General features: G+C 46.8%; 1 protein-coding gene across 14 annotated transcripts; it reads right to left on the bottom strand.

The window, feature by feature from the left end:
• Positions 1 to 72: 72 nt before the first annotated feature.
• GSG1 (germ cell associated 1) lies at positions 73 to 20,506 on the bottom strand. 14 transcript variants are annotated; one of them, XM_030804580.1, is made up of 8 exons: positions 20,286 to 20,464; positions 7,059 to 7,377; positions 5,755 to 5,823; positions 5,278 to 5,454; positions 4,448 to 4,600; positions 3,688 to 3,799; positions 1,694 to 1,783; positions 1,302 to 1,613 (listed from the first exon to the last, which is right to left on the bottom strand). In XM_030804580.1, exons 1-8 carry the CDS (start codon positions 20,331 to 20,333, stop codon positions 1,571 to 1,573), a joined length of 1,011 nt encoding a protein of 336 aa, XP_030660440.1. In that variant the 5' UTR covers positions 20,334 to 20,464; the 3' UTR covers positions 1,302 to 1,570. The 14 variants fall into 14 exon arrangements, with proteins under 14 accessions (XP_030660434.1, XP_030660441.1, XP_030660436.1 ...); XM_030804574.1 differs by having other exon boundaries at positions 73 to 1,783; positions 20,286 to 20,506; XM_030804581.1 differs by having other exon boundaries at positions 73 to 1,783; positions 3,684 to 3,799; positions 20,286 to 20,488.
• Positions 20,507 to 20,857: the final 351 nt, after the last annotated feature.

Here is a 20,857-nt window from a genome sequence, read left to right as displayed (position 1 = left end):
GCCATTCTCATTCGTCTTAGTCATCAAGGATGGTTTGTTTCCCCATATGGAAAAGAGGACAGGCAAGTTAGATGGGTGGCATTCTTTTTTTTTTTTTTGATTTAAGTTCTAGGGTACATGTGCACAATGTGCAGGTTTGTTACATATGTATACATGTGCCATGTTGGTTTGCTGCACCCGTTAACTCGTCATTTACATTAGGTATATCTCCTAATGCTATCCCTCCCCCCTCCCCCCACCCCATGACAGGCCCGGTGTGTGATGTTCCCCACCCTGTGTCCAAGTGTTTTTATTGTTCAGTTCCCACCTGTGAGTGAGAACATGCGGTGTGTGGTTTTCTATCCTTGTGATAGTTTGCTCAGAATGATGGTTTCCAGCTTCATCCATGTCCCACAAAGGACATGAACTCATCTTTTTTTATGGCTGCATAGTATTCCATGGTGTGTATGTGCCACATTTTCTTAATCCAGTTCTATCACTGATGGACATTTGGGTTGGTTCCAAGTCTTTGCTATTATAAATAGTGCCGCAATAAACATACGTGTGCATGTGTCTTTATAGCAGCATGATTTGTAATCCTTTGGGTATCTACCCAGTAATGGGATGGCTGGGTCAAATGGTATTTCTAGTTCTAGATCCTTGAGGAATTGGATAGGTGGCACTCTTTATGGAGGAAATAATAGGGTACATTTCTCAGAAGAGATGAAAAGGTGGGATCCAGAGAGGAGCCTATGCCCCCTTGTTCACTGGGAAGTCCCTGGTATGACTGTCCAGAAGGGAACCACAGTCCCATCTGAATAGCCTTGGTGGGCTATTTATAGAAGTGACCCTGACCCTGTGTGCTGTTGGTGCCTTCTCATGTTAAACCACTCTCCTAAGGGCTCCTGGGACAATATTTAATAACACTTTTACTGGGTACCTACTGTGTATGCAGGACACTGTCCCAGGCAGTGTGGAGGACCTCTGTGCTATATGATAAAGCACTCGGGTGCTTCTGTCTTCCCATCTGTGACTTCCAGAACAATTCGCGTGTACCATGGAAAGTTGAGCCACAGTCACACTACCGCTAATTTGCTCTCCTCCATTTCTCCAACTTCCAGACCAATAACTAGATGTATCAGACCCTTAAGGTCAGGAAGTGTATTTTACTCTTCTTTTTATCTCCACAGTTTAGCCCAGAATCTGGCACAGAAACTATCAGTAAAGAAGGGAATTCTGGATGTGTAAGATGTGGGGTGGGTGAAACAAGATGGAGCTGTAGAGGAAAAGAGAGCAGTGGCACCCAGGAATCCCTTAGGACTTAAAGATAACCTTATCCATAGCCTTATTCATAGCCTCTAAAAACCATGCTCAGGAGACAGACGTTGGCTTAAGCACATGTTGATAATCAGCAGACGTGTAAGGTAGGGCTCAAGCCTACTCCCCAAACCCGCTTAACTCCTAACACTGCTCTTCCTCTACAGATGATCTAACTGCTTCTTTCAGCTCCTGGCTGGCCCCTCGTTGAAATCCCTTGTTCCGCAGCTCGGAGTAGAAGTCGACTCCCTCAGAGACAGAGTGGATGGGCTGACTATGATACTGGTGGTAGCTGGTCAAAGGACCCGCGGTGGGGGCTGCACTTGACAGCTGCCGAGGGAAACACTGGTGGTGATGTGGTAGGCAGTTCGGGTTTTCCTTGAAGCTCTTACTATGCTTGCACTTGAACTCCAGCACCATCCTGGTGTACGTGTTGAAGGTGGTGACAGCCGATGCCATGCAGCAGGTGAAGGAGAGCCAGGCCATGCTAGGGACAAATGCACAAAAAGATGGGACAGTAAGAACAGGACTTTCTTGAGAGAAAAATGCCATGACCTCTTCCTACTAGTGGACTAGCTTAATGACTTGTGGGGATTTAGGGACTTTCCACCATGTTTCAGGTAAAGAACTGTGGGAAGAGAACTTACCGGTTTCTAAAAAGAGAATGACTCATGTAGTCATAGTATCAGACAAGGAGCTTAATGGATTTGTTTTCACTGAATTGTTGAGTTGTTGGTGCCATGCCCTTTTCTATCTGGTGTGCCTATTTTGTGTGTGTGTCTGTGCATATTTGGACTCCTGTTTCCCAAGCTGCATTGACCCTTGTAAAATCTCCAAGATTCCCCAGGCCTGAAGCTGAGCTGTATGCAGTGGACATAACCTACTGCATACCCTCCCTCTCCCACCTCAACACACACACACACGCCCTGCCAAAGATGTCCCCCGGCTCAGATGCTGGGAGGAATCATCCCTCTTCCATCTTCCTTTGTTTTGAACTTAGCAGTCTTAGGGTCCACAACGTTGAGCCTCTGAAAGTCATTCAGGAAAACATTTACTACAAATCAGGAGGTATTATAGGTTGTACTAGTGGAATTTGCTTCATATGGAAACAGTGTGGTTTTGGCTTAAGGGAGTTTGTAATGGATGGGAGAGGAGCTGGAGATTAAGAGAATGTGGATGGATTCAAGAAAGGAAAAGAAGACACTAGGGAACCATATTAAACACATTCCTGAAAACTTGGAAAGTCAAATCCCTAAATCTCCCTGTGGTTCTGGGAAGCTCAGGAAACAGGAAGTTTTGTGAGGTTAGGGAGAGATTTCATGAGGCCAAGTGATGGTTAAAGCCAGGTCACAGGTGGGCCCTGTGTGTTCATATCTGCTGCCTCTGACAAATGCAGTAGGTTCAGTCTGGGATGCTTCTGGGAGTTGATTGATGGGCGTTGCCTAGCCTGAGCTCCACAGCCGTTAATGCCAAGAATGGCCTGAAGACAGACAAAAGGTGAGAAATGCTGGATCTGGGAACTGCATTGAGCTGATGCCCTGGCTGGTGTAGTAGACTCAGACTCCCAAATTATTAGCACAGATTGTACCACAGGAAAGGGGATAGGGCCTCACAACAGACGTGCAGGCTTCCTTCCCCGAATGGAAACTTGAGCCCATCACTGTGTGTTTTCAGTGCTCTCAAAGTACTTAGCACTTAGACAGTAAATATCAGTACAAGTTGGCAACTTGCTGTGAATAAAGAGTGCTCCTTAAGGGAGAAAGTAAGAGCTCTCAAAGATAATATTTAACTTGTATGTGATGCTTTGTGATGGTTGCTGTCGCTCTCTTTTTAAGAGAACTCTAAAATGACTGACCCCTTAATTCTTTAAGGGTTAGAGAATGACTGTGGTAGTGAAGTTTTATTTCCAACATGGTTCAGTAGAAAAAGAATGGATATAGAAGGAAGTGAAGAGGAGAGGAGTAAGCCATTTACAGAGAATGCAGTTCAATCCAAATTTCAAAGCAATTTCTCTATTTCTCTGTTCTCTAATACCTTGAATCATTTCAAAAAAAAAAAAAGCACATTTCCATAAGGCCTACAGAATCAGTCTTGTTTCCCCAGGGTGACAAATATACCAGGTGAAGAGGCAACTGCCACAGCTGATGAGCAGGAAAACTGGACAAAATAACATCCTCCCAAGACACACTCGAGGAATCCTCCCTGTACTCCCTCAGAAGGCGGGGAAGAATGGATGTGTCCTGATGATGCAGCCCTGTGTGGTTGACAGGCTCGGGATGAGGGATGAAGAGAAGGCAGGGCTTCCTTCACCGAATAAGCATCTAGCTGAGGGCAGAAAATCTCATGAAGGTTGGCTGGGGCTACAAAGGTTCAGGAGATGACAGCACTTACTAGAAGGCCCAGCCATAATTCCAAACATGTGGTCTCCAGTCTTCCGGACCCAAGTTGGCAGTTGCCTGGAAGACTTGTGAATACATCATGTGGGCCACCATCCCCAAGAGACCTACGGAGGAAACAGGAAGGCAGAGTCCTTAGAGAAAGGCTTTCATGCCATCTGCCAGGAGTATGATTTTGGATCACCCTTCTTGCAGTCAGGCGCAGCCTCTGTTGGAGTAGCCCATTACCTCATGCCACCACATTTCCCGAAGACTAATTCACAATGGGGGCTTCTCCTTAAATGCACATCTTTGCAATAGGTGACCCCAGACTGTAGGCTGAGAGCTATGGAAAAAGTCTCTGAGTCAAGGCTGCACCCAAGGCCACTGCACCTCACCCCTACTCCTTCCCACCCGCACCCCAATGTTGGCTTAATTCTTCGTCTTATATGTGCATCTCTCACTTTATCCAATGGAGACTGGTCTTGAAAAGCTGTATATATGTCACAGCTGAAAAGTAACCCAAACAATAGATTTTACCTATTGAGAAAGCTTGCAAATAAAGGAACCTCGGGGTAAATCATTTTGTAAAGTACATGGTGATCCAATATACAATTTCGTATGTTACTTCAATTTAAAATTAAAGATGCCTACCTCCATTCTTTGTACTGCCTTTGGGCTCCTTCTGCCCTTCAGGGCAAAGACTCAAGCCCTCCAGCTAGGACTTCAAAAGTGGCCAGGGCCAACCACCCTCTCCCACTCCAGGAGCAACTCACCTGACAGGACAGAGGAAACAGCAGCAAAGGCGCTCAGTTTGAGCCCACAGGCAGGGTTCCCAGTGAGTAGCAAGTCTGTTAGTAGCAGGAGGAAGCTGATGAATTGAAGTCCGATGTAGGTGATCTGCGTTCCCAGGGATAACCATAGGATTTCTGCCAGAAACCAGAGGAAGAGGGAGCGCTCACCCTGACAGTTAAAAAACTGAACAAGCGGTGAGCATAGGATGCCTATTAGGAGTTAAGACCCTAGCTGCATCCGAGAAGGGGAGAACGAGGCACAGCTGAAACCAGGGAGGAACATTACTTCATTTCTAGTCCTTTGACGTCACTCACAGCTCCCACTCCATAACCAATATATACCCAAGTAAGCTTGACTGACTGTAAATACTGTTGGGGAGATTTGAGAAGAAATCATCGAATTTTCATAAATCCTGCAGGGAACTAATGTTGCTCTAGTTATCATTTTTTGTCTCTCTTTTTCCTCATTTAATTTTGGGATGGTTCCCTCCCTGCCTCCCTTCTTCACTCCTTTCCTTTCATTTTACCAAATAATAATAATAATAGTGGAGAAAAAGGAGGAAAAAGCTAAGCCTTCCTACACGGTTACTTGGCAACAAGAGTAGGTTAGCGCTGTTGGTGGTTTTCTATTTGTGAATGGTATTTATCCCTGCTGTTTCATTTTTGCATTCCTGCATGTGAATGAAAGTCAGCTCAAGGAGGAATTTGTGTCACCCTGTGGGGCTCAGAAAAGTGGGAGATCACAGTGCAGTTTAGATCCGGAGAGGCCCAAGTCAGTGGTAACTACTGTAAATTCCTTATCAGACACATACTTCCCACAAAGCCCCAAGGGGGAGGAGGGGAGGGGAGGCAAGCCTTCTCCATCAACCGCTTCCCTCCAAATCGGAGAGTGAGGTGACATGGGCCTTGCAACGTGGCAAATTCCAGTAGTCCTTTCTCACCTCTCTCGGTTGGTGGTGTAAGTTCAATGAAACTTCGGCACCTCTCCCCTGAAACATACAAGGTACAACGTCATGGAGCTATTCCCTGGGATGGTTGGAATGAAAACCTTCCCCACCCCATAACTGGCACTGCTCCCTCTGCTCTGACAGCACCTGCCCCGCATAGAGCAGGAAAGCAGGAAAGAATGCCTGGGTGAATGAATGGCAGAGCCAAGAGTCAGCCCAGGTGAATTTCTCTCTCTTCAATATCTGATAATGCAAAAGATGTTTCCCTGAGAGCACCTACATAGCTTAATGTTCCCATTTCCCGTGTCCAGAAGAGTTAATGATCTTAGTGTTAACTAATACCTTTTGCTGCCGCTGTACCACTGGACCGAAGGGCTCTAAATTGTTTCCAGGACTGGGGATGGAGCAGTGCTAAGTGGCACAATAATAAATATAAATGTAAATACACACATTTTTAAAATTCCTCTTCCATCTCCCTTTTAGTTCAGATAGGGAGAAGTCGCAGATATCAAATTGTTCATGATTCTGGGCATTAGAAAAGCTTCACTACCAGGTGCTTTCTTCCCAGGCCACAGAGTCACCTTTCAGTGCTCTTGGGCAGGGAAGAGGAGGTGTCTTCAGCTCTTTCCTCCAAACCTGAGGAACACACATCGACCAGCGCCTGCCTGCTTTGCTAGTGCGCACCGAGGGTCAGGAGACCTGGCAGATCTGCCTTCAGCTCCTTCAGGGCTCTCTTACGTGATCTAGTTACCCTGGCTGGCTGGCTTCGGTTCCCCCACTTTTAAATGGTAGCGGTAATACTCAGAATGAGAAAACACTGTAAGGCCAGGAAGAGGCTGTAAGATGATCTGCTGTGATGCTTTCATCTCACAAATGAGCAAATCAAGGCCTATAGAAACGAAGTTATAGGCTGGGCATGGTGGCTCATGCCTGTAATCTCAGCACTTTGGGAGGCCGAGGTGGGCAGATCACCTGAGGTCGGGAGTTCGAGACCAGCCTGACCAACATGGAGAAACCCTGTCTCTGCTAAAAATACAAAATTAGCTGGGTATGGTGGCACATGCCTGTAATCCCAGCTACTTGGGAGGCTGAGGCAATAGAATCGCTTGAACCTGCAAGGCGGAGGTTGTGGTGAGCCAAGATCACACCATTGCACTCCAGCCTGAGCAACAAGAGCGAAACTCCATCTCAAAAAAAAGAAAAAAAAATGAAGTTATTTGTATGAGGTCATGGTTGAGCAGAGCTAGGGCTTTCCTACAATATTCCTCTCCGTTCGTTTTGTTTCTAAACAGCAATTCTAGCTCCCTAGACTGGAAATTCTCATAATGTGAAAGGTCTAAATGAAACTTTTAAGGTTAATTCTATTTATAACATGCTATTTTGAACCAATAAGTCTACTACAGAGGGAGGAAGTAAAAAGCCAGAGGACTTTCAACCTTATTAAAAGGGGCTCCTATAGAGAAGGACACTGGACAGAGGTGGAAGGTTCTGTGCTGGGAGAAGAGAGTGAGGCCCACTGGGGTGTGGGCAGTGCTGCACTTCCAGGGCAACCCCAGCCCTAAGCGGGCCTACCTGATTTCCATGCCTGCATTAGATCCCTTGCCCGCCCTGACCCCGTTGCTCTTATATCCCAGAATGTAGGCTACCTGGTTCTTCCACAGTTTCCTCACAGGATAGCCACATGCCACTCCGGAAGCTCCGGAAGGAGAACCGGTCATCCCCAGTCTCCCAGTTGTATTGTACCACCTCCTGGGTGGATGTGTTGGTGGTGTCTCCATCCAGGGACACCGGCATGTCAAAGCACTTGGCTGCCAGACCTTTCTCGCACAGGGGCTTGGGCACCTTCTGTGTACCCACAAACCAGTAGTTGCTGAGCAGGGATGTTGTGGAGAAGCTGAGTGATAGCATGCTGAGGATGGCAGACAGGAGTGTCCGCTGGCCAGAGAAGGCCTTCGCGAGCTCCATCTGTAATAGATAAGCACAAGTGGAAGGGAAGGGAGCAGGGGAGCTTGACTCAGAGCCGCCTCGGAGATGTGGCCATCCTTCCCTGCGCTCCCTCCGCTCAAGCCATACTCCTCCAAGGCGGATAGGCACAACCCGCCTCTGACGGTTTTCTCCAGGGGCCGCGTGGAAGCCCGGCTTCAGGAGTGGTCTGCAGCAAGCACCCGGAGGGTGTCAGAAAACCATACGCCCAAATGGGGGCCTCAGAAGCAACTCTCTCTGACCTTCTCCTGTCCTCCTGTCTCAGTCCCACTCTTTCCCAAGGCTAGCCACAGAAACTAGAATCCCTCTTTCTCAAGGTGGGTTGTAGAAACCGGAGCCCCTTTCCCCAGAGCCAGCCATAAAACCTAAAAATATTACTCTAACTCCCTCTGCCTTCCCGTGTCCAAACTGGCCCTAAAGAAGTTATCTGGCCTAGCGTGTGTGACTGTAGGTCATAAGACTCCCATTCCAGAGTGGGTCCTGCCCCACACCCAGAAGGAAGAAATGCACGCTCAGAGAGGCCAAGGAGAAGCAGGCCTTGCTGGGCTCCCCACTCAGTCTATTGATGTTATTAGATCAGGCCAGATGCAGTGGCTCATGCGTGTAATCCTAGCACTGTAATCCCTTCCAGAGGTGGGAGGATCGCTTGGGTTCAGGAATTCATGACCAGCCTGGGTAACACAGTGAGACCCTGTCTCTATGAAAAAAGAAATTAGCCGGGCATGGTGGCGCACGCCTATAGTCCCAGCTACTTTTGAGGCTGAGGTGGGAGGATCACCTGAGCCCAGGAGGTTGAGGCTGCAGTAAGCCATGATCATGCCACTGCACTCCAGTCTGGGCAACAGGGCTATCTGTCCCTAAAAAATAAATAACAGTAAATAAAAAAACAGTAGATCATGCCCTTGATGTCCAATCATATTTCTACGTGACTGTCCATACTTTGTTGAACCTAAGCATAAAAATAGACAATTTTCCCTGCATCTTTGGGTCTTCATTCGAAGGTTCCCACGTCATGTGAAACTACGATCAAATATACTTTATGTTTTTTCTCCTATTAATCTGCCTCTTGTCAGTGATTTTCAGTGAACCTTCGGAGGGCAAAGGGAAAGTTTTCCCCTGGCCTCTACTCAACGCAGGGATGATGCTTCCTTATGTTGAACCTTACACAGATCCAACTACAGAAAAGCGGTGATTTGCATAGATTGAATGACAGGGGCTGGCCTCTGGGCATGATATGCAGCAATACACAGAGGTAGGATAAAGGTGATCCACCAGATAGGACAAATTAGAATGAGGAATGCAGAAGTCAGAATGAATTGGACGTGAACATGTTAAAATCTTCCATTTCTGCCTCAAATGGTGAGAGTGGAATCAACATAGCCTCCAGCTGGCAAATCCTAGGGAGGATGTATGTGTGTGTGTGTGTGTGTGTGTGTGTGTGTGTGTACCTTTATGGTGAGTGCCGTAATGACCCCACCAACAAACAGCAGGGGGATCATTCTGAGTAGCAGTGATGGATCTGCCAGCAGCCACTACCTGGAGTTCTTGGACCAGTAGATTGAGCGAGAGAGAGAGAAGGTGGATTGCTGCAAATTTCATACCACTGCTGGCCAGGCCCTGTCTACTGAAGTCCTGCCCCTTCTGAGGCTCACCCCAAGTACCAACTGCTTCAGGGAGGTCCCCTAACCAGCACCTTCCATGGAAAGTGAGGCTTGGAAGGGCTTCAAGGACTGTGGTGTGTGCCTTCTTAGTAGTACTCTTTTCACATTTATTTTTGGTCATGTCTTATCTTCCCTCCAAGATTTCAAGCTGCCATTAGGTAGCAAACGTGTCTTTGTGATTTTTATCTTTCCCACAGCAACTAGCACAGTATTTTACACATTAGACACTCAATACTAAACTGCTGAGTAAATTGAGGGTGTTCTGAATAAGCATCAGATAGCAATAACCTCAGTCAGAGGATATATAAACTTTTTCTTTTCTTTTTTTTTTTTTTTTTTGAGACAGAGTGTCACTCTTGTTGCCCAGGCTGGAGTGCAATGGCACAATCTCAGCTCACTGCAACCTCCGCCTCCTGGGTTCAAGAGATTCTCTTGCCTCAGCCTCCCGAGTAGCTGGGATTACAGGCGGCTGCCACCATGCCTGGCTAAATTTTTTTTGTATTTTTAGTAGAGACAGGGTTTCACCATGTTGGCCAGGCTGGTCTTGAACTCCTGATCTCAGGTGATCTGCCCACCTCGGCCTCCCAAAGTGTTGGGATTACAGGCGTAAGCCACCACGCCTGGCCGGTTATATAAACTTTTAACTTTATATAAAATATGAATACATATAAATAATTATATAATTAATAATTGACAAGGCAATTGATAACTTCTGGAAAAGTTTTATATAAAGTCTAAACTTTATATAAAAGTTTAGAAAAAGGAATTGGGAGCATTCCAAAGGCTCTTTGTGGTAATCGTTTTTGGCTTTGTCTTCACTGACAGGTAGTAGCACTGACTTGCTGAAGCATTTACTATTTTAACAAAGTGAGCTATTGGTGTCCTCTTCCCTGCATTACAGATTCCTCTGAAAGGAGTCATAGCAATGAATATTAAACTGGAAGTCTCCAGGGGAAGCAGATGGATGCTTTGGGGCCTGGAGGATAAAAGAGGGCAGTGAACCTACTGGGATGTGGGGCTATTGAAACCTTTGGAGAGGAGATGGGGCTTATGGTTCTGGGAGAGTTAGCAGTCGGGCCCAGCTTCCATCCACTGCCACAGAGACAACAGAGTTTCAAATGTGAAGTGGCTGTGTGGTGCCTGTGTAGGCTGGACACCAGGTTTGGTGTCCACAGAGCCATGGGTAGGGTGTCAGCAGCCAAGCCCTTGGTTGGTGGAGAGGAACCCGGAGGGCCGTGTCTTCCAGCCTGGTGCAGAAGTGTCTGCCTCACAGTGGGGACATAGGGGAGGCTGCCGAAAGAACTGAAGCCCGGGATGGCTCTGGCGGGAGCCCCTACTCTCCATGTCATTTTCAGCCTAAGAGAAGAGGAGGGCAAGCTAAAATATGACTGATATTAGACTGCCAACTTTGTTGAGTGGTGGCTTGGAGCCAGATTTAATTTGATTTAGAGAAGTAAGTCTCTCACTTTGTGTTAGAGCAGTTTATACAGTTATATTAATGCACACTGAACAGAAAAGAAGCCCATGGTTAGTCGCTGACAGACGCTTCTTAAAGTAAACCTCCTTGAGCTTTCCAAGGGATCCTTCGTATCAGAATTAATCACACTTAAATCTGCTTAGCTTAAGAGCCATAAATAAAACCATAGCTAAATGGACAGGCCCATAAATTTCCCTCCCTTGTCACACCCAGCTTAATGTTTCTACATTTAACAGAGAACTTTACCTTAGAAATGAAATGGTTGTTCTTCAGAATTTCCAGAGACTAAGACAGTGCATATCACAAAGTGCTTATTATTTATGGCAATAAGAAATACACAAAGATCATATGTATGTAAAACCAATATATAAAACATGATAAAGACAACTTCTGAAAAGCAATCTGCTAATATGATTTTACTTTTAAAAGCACTCAACAAATTAACTCTGCCAAGAATTGTCAGTTCTTGCAAGACTCTGGGTGACCTTGACTAAGGACAAAAAATCCGCAGCATCTGGGGGGAGGAAAGATTTTCTGTTGCTAGACACTGAAGTCGTATGCTGCCCAGTTCCCCTTTCCTAAAATGTTTTCATCTTGGTTTTAGTTATGAAAATCCTATTGGTTTTAGTCATCATTCTCTTACTGTGAGTCATCCTTCCTAATAATTCTTACACTGCTTGAATAAGAAATGGACTTCCAGGTAAAACATCTTCACTAACTATTCGGTGTAAAGACTGACCTAAAGACAGGCAATTCTAACTTTTGTGACCTCAGCATTCAATTTTCAACAATCATTTTCAGTCTGGTTTGGAAATTTGTCTATTATCACGTCAGATTTTAACTCCACTCTCAATCCATTTCAAGTTATACTTGCAAGATTTTTACTCCACATTCAATCCACTTCAAGTTATATATATTTGCAAGTTATTCTCGGGGTGATTCAGAAATAAGAAAGAATAACGAACCCCATACTAAGATACACCCACTTTGTGGCACCAAGGTGACAACCAATTTAAGGAAGAGGCAATTTGAGAAACAAAGAATAAAAAAGAGCTTGGACTGAAGCTCAAAGAGGTTCCTTCCAGAAGGAGCGTCCACCAGGGAGAGACACAAGGAACCTCATTCAAAAATCATCTTCTTGATATCGAATGATAATCTCATTCGAGAATTTTCAAGAATTATCTCCAACACCTATAGTACCATGCCCTTTGTCACATACTTTACTCCTTTCCCCAAACATGCCTTTTCCTGCTAGGATCTGGATACCTCTTGAATTGGAAGAACAAATCTAATTTTGCAGTGGTTTCCATAAAGTGATCCTGAAGAAGTAATGGCCATAAGAACAACTGTCTTTGTGTATGCAACAGATCCCATGACAAGGTGACTCTTTACTCTCTAGAAAAGGGACAGAGTGGTTTCTCTAACACTTGGGCCCTTAGATCATTAGGAAGTGCGTAGGTGCCAATGTATAATCAGTAACCCTTACATCAACATATATTAACAGAGTAACCCAGAATTAGCACAGGCTAGGAAGGACAACAGATCGATGAGCAGGTGCACTTCTTAAAAGAGCCAGGTACAAAATAGCTGTAGACTGCATCCTTTGAGGAATAAGAGGGGAAGCCGGTTACCTTGGCCATGGTCAGCGTCTTGCAGCTTGTCTGGAAGGACCGAAGGATGCCATCTGCACTCCAAGTCCCTTTGGTTTAATGTTGCAAGAATGCAAACTGTCTTCCTACCCTCCTCCCTCTCCTCCTACCCCTCCCCTTCTATCTCATATTCTTTGGAGTGCCTCATGATTAAATGCTGCCTTACAGGGAACACGGGCATTTAATAATTGACAAGGCAATCAGGGCCCAGCTGTTCTGGGAGATTACACCAGAGAGCTTGCCAATGGGGATCTGAGATTAAGCACAAAGACGCAAGGACCTGCAATTTGCAGAGGAAATTTTCTTTAAAAAGTAAATGATGGTTTAGTTTCCACTGCCTGTCATTCCCTAGGTAACTGGTGTGAATGGATTGGGCTTGAATTTATGGCAGACATGAAGATATGGCAGATCACCATCACTGCAGAAGTTTACCTTCCCTCGAGTAGGGTTTCCCTTCTCTTTGAAGAAACTCTGTTCTCTGCAATGTCGGGGCCTCATGGAGCCATGAACAGGAAATAGCTTCCTTGTTCCATGGGTGGTCTCCACCTTCCAGTTCGAACATTAGAATAAGTAGGCCGGGCGCGGTGGCTCACGCTTGTAATCCCAGCACTTTGGGAGGCCGAGGCGGGCGGATCACGAGGTCAGGAGATCAAGACCATGGTGAAACCCCGTCTCTACTAAAAATACAAAAAAATTAGCCGGGCGTGGTGGCGGGCGCCTGTAGTCTCAGCTACTCGGGAGGCTGAGGCAGGAGAATGGCGTGAACCCGGGAGGCGGAGCTTGCAGTGAGCCGAGATTGCGCCACTGCACTCCAGCCTGGGCGACAGAGCGAGACTCCGTCTCAAAAAAAAAAAAAAAAGAACACTAGAATAAGTACTGTTGCCGGGCGCTGTGGCTCACGCCTGTAATCCCAGCACTTTGGGAGGCCAAGGCAGGTGGATCACAAGGTCAGGAGATTGAAACCATCCTGCTAACATGGTGAAATCCCATGTCTACTAAAAACACAAAAAAATTGGCCGGGCGTGGTGTCGGGCGCCTGTAGTCCCAGCTACTCGGGAGGCTGAGGCAGGAGAATAGCATGAACCTGGGAGGTAGAGCTTGCAGTGAGCCGAGACTGCGCCACTGCACTCCAGCCTGGGCAACAGAGCGAGAATCCGTCTCAAAAAAAAAAAAAAAAAAAAAAGTACTATTAAGTATCTCCCTCTACACATGGAATGCTGAGTGAGAATGTTGGCTGGGGATGGGGCAAAGATGCAGATAGAATAGGATTGGAGATCAATGAATTCCAGGATCTGGAATGCCATGGCTATTTACCATTCCTCTCCCAACCTTCAGGCAAAGGAATGACAATATTTTATATTTCAAAAAAGAGTTTCTAAAACGTTGAAAAAGTGATCTAACAAACCAGTAAGGAGTCGTTTGCATATTTTCTTGCCACCAGTCAGCCAGAAGTACAAGTTGTTCTTTCTCTCCTCAAAATTGTACAAATAGCTGGGCGCGATGGTTCATGCCTGCAATCCCAGCACTTTGGGAGGCTGAGGCAGGTGGATCACTTGAGGTCAGGAGTTCGAGACCAGCTTGGTCAACATAGTGACACCCTGTCTCTACTTAAAAATACAAAAAAATTAGCCAGGCATTGTGGCAGGCACCTGTAATCCCAACTACTTGGGAGGCTGAGGCAGGAGAATCTCTTGAACCCGGGAGATGGAGGTTGCAGTGAGCCGAGATTGTGCCACTGCACTCCAACCTGGGCCACAGAACGAGACTCCATGTCAAAAAAAAAAAAAAAACGCAAATTAATTGGGACACCAACGTTGAAAGAGATTCTGCCACTGTTTGTGAGTCCCTAAACCCTGCATGGACTTTCATCCTCCAAGCCTTTGCTGATGCTCTTCCTTCTGCTGGAATGCCTTCAATCTCTTTTTACCTGGTGAACTGCCTGCCTCTTAATGAAATTAGTCTAAAAAGTCATCCACTCTTTGAAAATGTTTCTTTTCTCCCTAGGACAGACAGCTCCCTCCTCATGATCCTGGTCACACTATACCTCTCTTGCAACACTTAATTTTTTTTTTTTTAATTTTAGTAGAGACAGGGTCTCACTATGTTGTCCAGGCTGGTCTCGAACTCCTGGGCTCAAGCAATCCTCCCACCTTGGCCTCCCAAAGTGCTGGGATTACAGGCATGAGCCACTGCCCCCGGCCTTCTCACAACACTTTCTATATTCCATTATAACTACTGCATTTGTCTTAAAGGTAACTTCCTCAAAGGTCTCACTTTCATTTTAGAGCAGTCGTTCTCAGTTCTGATGGACTATCAGAACAATCTTTGGAAGTTTGGCAAATATGCCGATTCCTGGACCCACCCTGAGATTTCATAGTAGTTCTGGGTGAGGCCCAGGAATTGGTAATTTTAGAAAGTTCTTAATATATACCCAGGGAATTCATGTAAAATGGCACCTGTTCGACTCATTTTGGGCTTACATTTAATAAAACCCTCTGTATCCCACCCGGCCCTTCCTCCCTCTCTTCCAGACTAGCCATGAGGTCATGTTTTTCCCATTCTATATTTGTGCAGTTCGTTTAGGGAATCAAAGGCAGGTTCTTCTGAACTTAATTGTTTGAATTAGTCCACGTTCTAGCCAAATGAGTTGCTTTGGATCCTGCTTTTGTCACCTGTAATGTCTGCTCTCAGACTGATGTTAACAAGCAAATTTGATAAACATGTGCCATGTTCAGGTACATTTTCTGCATCACCCAAACAACCCTTTATTTGTTGTGACAGAACTCACTCTCCTTTGGGAGGAGAAGCAGGAATTTTGTGTTCTTTATTTTTTTTTTACAGTTGCATTGGCTGTTGGTTTCCTGGCTAGTAGTTTCATCACAACGCTGGGTGGCGCTATCTCCTCATCGTTTCCGCTTCCGTCACGTGCTTCCCCCACCAGTCGGCAAAATGTGGGTGGAGGTGGCTGCTCCTCCCCATAGGATCCTTTTTTTTTTTTTTAATTTGGCATCCTCCCTGCCTGCTAATCTACAGAATGCCGTGTGTCAGCTCTATGGAATTCAGGGCTCAGGCTGAACTCTGGGGCATCCAGCCACTCCCTATAGGAGTCTTGTAGGATTGTTTTCCTGTAGCACTTTTTGTGTGTGTGCGGCCAGTTCCAGCTTCAGTGACTCAGTAGATCCTCAAATACTTCCCATGGGAAATACAGCTCCACGGTATCAGAAAATACAGTTAGCCAATGTTTCCTGATGAGTTTTGTGCACATTTTTCTTAATTGTATCTTCATTCCCTTTCCACCCCAGAACAGTGAACAATTATTTTCCCCTCTCTGTGCTTACACCCTTCAGATACTTGCAGACACTTCTCATAGCCCGCTTGAGTCACTGTTTGGCTCGGCCTTATGTCTTTGGTTTTTATTGCCTCTGCTCATAAACCGCACCCCCTGTGCCTTAATAGCCTGAAGTTCCCTTCTCCAGGGAAATGGGGGTGGGAGTGGCAGACTCTTAAGTGTGTTATATGAGGAGGCTTAGGGGTGGATTTAGAGTGAAGCTAATGAAACTTCAGCTTCCATGTCCCCTACTCACTCCACCTCTTCTAAAACCTTGTTACCTAATTTACACTTGTAATTGTGTACTCTTTTTCTTAAAGAGGGCCTCCAAAATTATATTATTTTAGGCCTCCACAAAGCCTGGGTCCACCCCTTAGGAAGCTGTGCATTTTGTGTGTGTACTTGGCTGCCTGGCTGCTGAATGTGACCAGTCTTGATCTCCCCCTCCCCAAGGACCCTGGGCCACAACGTCTAATTTCCTCTTTTTGACAAAACATGAGTTTCTCTGCCTGGCCACAAACTTCAGAGCCCAGCATCCCACTCACTTCCTTTCATTGTAATTTGGGCATGTTAATATTTTTTTCTTCCCTTTCCTCTCTTAGAACAGAAGAAGTAATTGCTAGTCAATGCAACATAAATATAATTAGGTTCGGTTCAGAAGCTCATGACTCAGCACAGACACGAAGATTCCACACCTAAAAACAGTACTTAGCTCTGGCATGTTGGACTGTGACTATTCCAAGATGACCTCCGCAGGAATATATATGCACTTCACCATTTATGACACCACAAGGCCAACGGTGGGGACTAACCCATATTTGCTGAGGTCCTCAGTCACTGTTCCCTGTACTGGACAAAACCACATTTACTAGGTTGTGCATCAAGAGAAAACAGTGGTGGTGGGACACCTACACATACTTTGTAAATGGGAATGCAATTTATTGTTTTGTGAGTTCACTGCAGGTTAGAGGTGATGAAATGACAAGCGTGAATGCCGAGCCAGAGAGCAGGTTATATACCACACCACTTCTCTAATGCCAAGGCCTGGGGCTAAGGGATCCGGTTATTTTTGTTTGTTTGTTTGATTTTTCTTCATGTCATCCATACTGGCATCTTCCCGGAAAGGTTTGTTTGCCCTCCCTGGCAGGAGTAACTCTGTCCTCCCAGGAGCTAGATTTCTGACCCACGCGCCATTAGCTCCTTTCTGTTACTCATTAGACAAAGGCTGGAGTCGGGTGTAAATGTTTCGGCTATCACGGGTCTGATGACCATGCATGCCCCTGGCCCTGTTCTCTGCTCCTGCATGTCCTAGCATGTGCCTTTCTCGTGTAACTCATCGCATGGCTTGTCTGTCATGCTCATTTGACTTTAAGTTGCTTGATATAGTAGCAGCTATGTTTTATTCATTGTTGATCCTCAGAGCCTAGCAGTGTTTTAACATCTATGAATGAATGAATGAATGAATGAATGAGATTTGTAATGCAAAAAGGCTTATGGATACAATTAGGAATGCTGAGTGAAGATGTGAATAAAGAATGTGTCCAAACAGCCTTCTGTTGCTAAAGGAAACAGGATGCTTCCGGATTCACATATGTAAGAGCAGTGAGAAGCTACAAAGGAAGCCCTGGGTCCACAGGCACACCCTAAGCCTTTCTACGCAGATGCACCCAGAGTTTCATCAAACAGATTCTCTGCCAATCCATTTCCTCTCACCTGTGGAAACATTCCTGCTTTTAAATGAGCAAAGCCCAGAAAACAGTGATGATCTCATGAAATAGTATATTATTTTTAGTGTACAGAGATCAGGGGACAAACAGATTGCTCAAAAACCAGTGACAGATTGGAAATGTTATGTCCTTTTCCAAGCTGGGTGGTCCCCTACTGATTAGAGCCATCTTGGATGATGTATCTCCAAACTTCTGAGCTTTTGCTGCTCTAACTGCAGTGTTTCCATCAGTGCCTGACCTTCTTCTCCTTCGCTGATAAAGACAAAGAAGGTCTTCACACGGGACATTTTCACATTTGTTTCCCAGCCCGGAAGGGAAGAGTAATGCCACCAAAATGCCCGTGCTTAGTGTTCAAAATGACTACATCACTGTAGGACACTTAGCTCCGGGATTTATTCTCAGCTGTAACCACGTTTAAGGGGCTACATCACCTCAAATGGTCGCACAATCAAATGACTCTAGTCTTCCTAACGTAGGTCCCGAGTTTTGAGAACACTTCAATTCAGTGGGAAGGACCCTGGAAAAGCGTTTCGGGGCTTCGTTCTCGTCTTTCCCTTTCCGCCTTTTAATGGAATTGTTTGAGGACTTTTGCTAATGCAGTCATTTCCAGGAGAGGAAGCCGCCTTTCTTCCAGGCCCCAAGCAGCTGGAGTGAATCAGAGGGGCAGCCACATCTGCACATCCTGTGGGGCAATCGCTCACGCGCGGGTGACGGCGCCCGCGGGCCGGCTGGGGCCGGGGTCTCTTGGGGACCGCGGGGCGGGGCGGGGGCGTAACGGGTGGGGCCTCTCGGGGGTGCCTCGGCCGCGCCTTCTCCACTTCCGAGCGCTCCCTCCCACCCCGATGAGTAACGCGCCGCCTCCCGTTTACTACGGCGCCCGGTCGCCTAGCAACGGGGCGCGTTGCCGCGGCGACAGGCCGGGCGTGTTTGGCATTGTTTGCGAGGCCCCGCCCCGCGGTCGCCAACTACCCAGGGCTTCCTGACTGGGTGGGGCGGGGGAACCCGGGCTGTTTCTGCCTCTGGGTCTTCCTGCGTCGGTTGAGAACGGTGTTCCGCGGGCCCTCCCAGAGAGCAGGGACTGCCAGGGCAGGCCACGGACCCGGCGAGCCGCGGAGGGCGGGGCCACGTGTGTCCGGGAGCTGGGCCGGGGCGCTAGGCCACCTGAAGCGCGGCCCCTCTGCTGCCTGGCGAGGCTGCGCTGGAGGGCGGGAGAGACGGGGTAGTCGGAGGGATTCCTTACACCCAGGCCGGTGGGCCAGGGCTTGGGATGTGTCGGGCTGCTGGGAGTCCAAAGTCAGGCATTTCCCTGCCTCTGCCCCGTAAAACTGTGGGTCCCAGGCTCCCGTTCTGAGGGAAGGGGATGTCTGCGTCTCATTGGGAGGACCCGAGGGGCGAGACTTCGCCACCCAGACCCCTCAGCAGATCCGAGTTCTGTTTAGGACCCTATGCACGACGGCACTGAGGATTTTGGTCAAGTTACTTAACCTCCCAGAGGGTTAAATTTACCCTCGGGTAAATGAGGGTAAAGAGTTGGCCTTCTTAGTTCTGTGAAAATCGAAAACAGTTAGAAGAAGTGTGCCTCTAAGCAGAAACGAAGGGGAAGGGCACCTGCGCTACCAGGAGACACTTTGCTAGACCCTTCAGACAACTTCCTTAATCCTCACAACCAGCCTGAAAGAGACGTGGCATCCCCATTCTACAAGTGAGGTTCCGATTAGGAGGGTTTGACTTGCTCAAGGCCACAAAGCTAGTAAATGGTAAAGTCAACATTGGCAATCTTTGAGGACTGTTCACCTGACTCATCACCAGGCTGCCACTCAGTAAAAGCCAAGGCACAGTCACCTTTAACAAAATGTACAGATTGCAGGCCAGATTTATGGGACCTCCTGCAGATTGAGGCAATGGATTAAGTGTACTTTATACTTCTCAGGTACATATTAGCAACCAGACGCTCCCATATTCCCTCTGTGTCTCTCCTAGAAAACCACTGATAAAGAACAATAATAAAATTTATTCTAAGCCATGACTGGCTTTTTCTGTTATGTTCACATCCACTTCTTTATCATCTATTCATCTGTTCACTTTGGGCTGCTTCTGAATTAGGGAAGCTGCCTGAGCCCACACTCCAGTGGCTCTTCAGAACCACCAACTCAGCTCTGCAGTCCCAGAAGTGCCTCTTAAGTTATCCTGTTCTTTCCTTTGAGATCCTAACTTCCAGCTGGTCAACAACACACCACGTTGCTCCCTGTGTTGGAGTGTGTGTATGTACGTGTGTGTGTGTGTATGTGCTAGTTTGCTGGCTAATTGCAAGCTTCATTTTTCTCTCCTGAGAAAGGCAAGATATTTGAGAATGAATACCATTTTTTTTAAGTAATCCTTAGAGCTGCAAGTTGGGAGGCTGGTCGTTTCTGAATGTAGGTCAAATGCTAAACAAGCCGCAACTTCTCTGCAGAGTGTGAGAGTCTTCCTGGGTCTGGAAGGATCCCGGAAGACTCTCTTGGATTCTCTGAGACCAGAAAGAGCTGGACTGTGTGTTGTCCTTCCCAGTTCCAGATCAGAGCTGGCTTCCAGCAGGACCTTGGGGATGCCCTACTGTTCTCTGGCATAGAGCTTGATGTCTGCTCTTTCAGCTCACTGGGGTTGACACACAGCTCTATTACTGCCACCACTACTGGGCCTTTACCAGGCTCCAGATTTTGGCAACAGGAATAATACAGATGAAAGGAAAAAAGGAGAGGCATAGGGAGCCCTGGGAACAGAGAGGAGAAGGAAGATGATGAGGCAAGGGAAGAAGAAATGGAAGTTTTAATGAAGGAAGGTGAAAAGGTAATAGGCCAAGGTAGGGACATACCAGTTTTATCTATGAAAACTGGGCTAAGTAACACATTTTCATTCCATTTTGTAGAACCCTATAGTGCATTTCCAAGCTCTTTACTGTGACCATGTGAAATACATGAAATTGATGAGTTAGTGTAACCTGTGTTACAAATCCAGCAGTAAGTGTATGCATATGAGATGTTCATGAGATTTCAAAATCAATGTACCTACCTCCTGGGTGAGGCAAACATTCTGAGTCAGTTGAGAGGGATCGCTCATTCACTCTTGCAGTGGGAAGACAGAGAAGTTTCAGTTTATCTTCTGTTCTGTCTCAATCAGTTGGGTAGAATGAGTGTTTAGTGTGAGGATGAATCAGGTCCCCTCTTGCCAGCAGAGGGGTAAGGTGGTGTATGGTGGATTGGAGAGGATGTCCTGAGGGCAGGACACCAGCCAGGGCAGGGCTGGGTGACCCATGGGGTTTACTCTGTGATGTCACAATGGCAGTCAGGGGTCTCCCTGTTGCTCCCTCAGCCTCCTCCTCTTTCCAGCCCCAGAAGGATTGGGGGGGTCACGCTGGGTACCTACCAGTGGCTGGATGTCTTCTGAGGTCGTCCAGATCAGTGCTTATCTTATTGTGCATAAGGTTCACCTGGGGAACTTAGTCAAGGGCAGATCCTGAAGGTCTGGGATGGCTCTCACGTGAGTCCAGCCAGACCACACTGAGTTGTGAAACTCTAGACCAGTGCTGTCGAAGCAAAATGCAATGTGGGCAGCATATGTCATTTAAAATTTTCTAGTAGCCA

Source organism: Nomascus leucogenys, chromosome 23 (genome assembly GCF_006542625.1).
Source record: "Nomascus leucogenys isolate Asia chromosome 23, Asia_NLE_v1, whole genome shotgun sequence".
NCBI classification, from domain to species: Eukaryota; Metazoa; Chordata; class Mammalia; order Primates; family Hylobatidae; genus Nomascus; species Nomascus leucogenys.
The sequence above is the reverse complement of the archived record's forward strand: the minus strand, read 5'-3'. Positions and strand labels throughout refer to the sequence as shown.

Coding starts and splice junctions, on each gene's coding strand:
- GSG1 (XM_030804574.1), bottom strand. CDS start 20,333: ATGAGCGATCCCTCTCAACTGACTCAGAATGTTTGCCTCACCCAGGAG. Junction 5,455..5,754: donor TGGTACAGCGGCAGCAAAAG/GTATTAGTTAAC, acceptor TGTATGTTTCAG/GGGAGAGGTGCCGAAGTTTC. Junction 3,800..4,447: donor TGTTTCCTCTGTCCTGTCAG/GTGAGTTGCTCC, acceptor TTTCCTCCGTAG/GTCTCTTGGGGATGGTGGCC.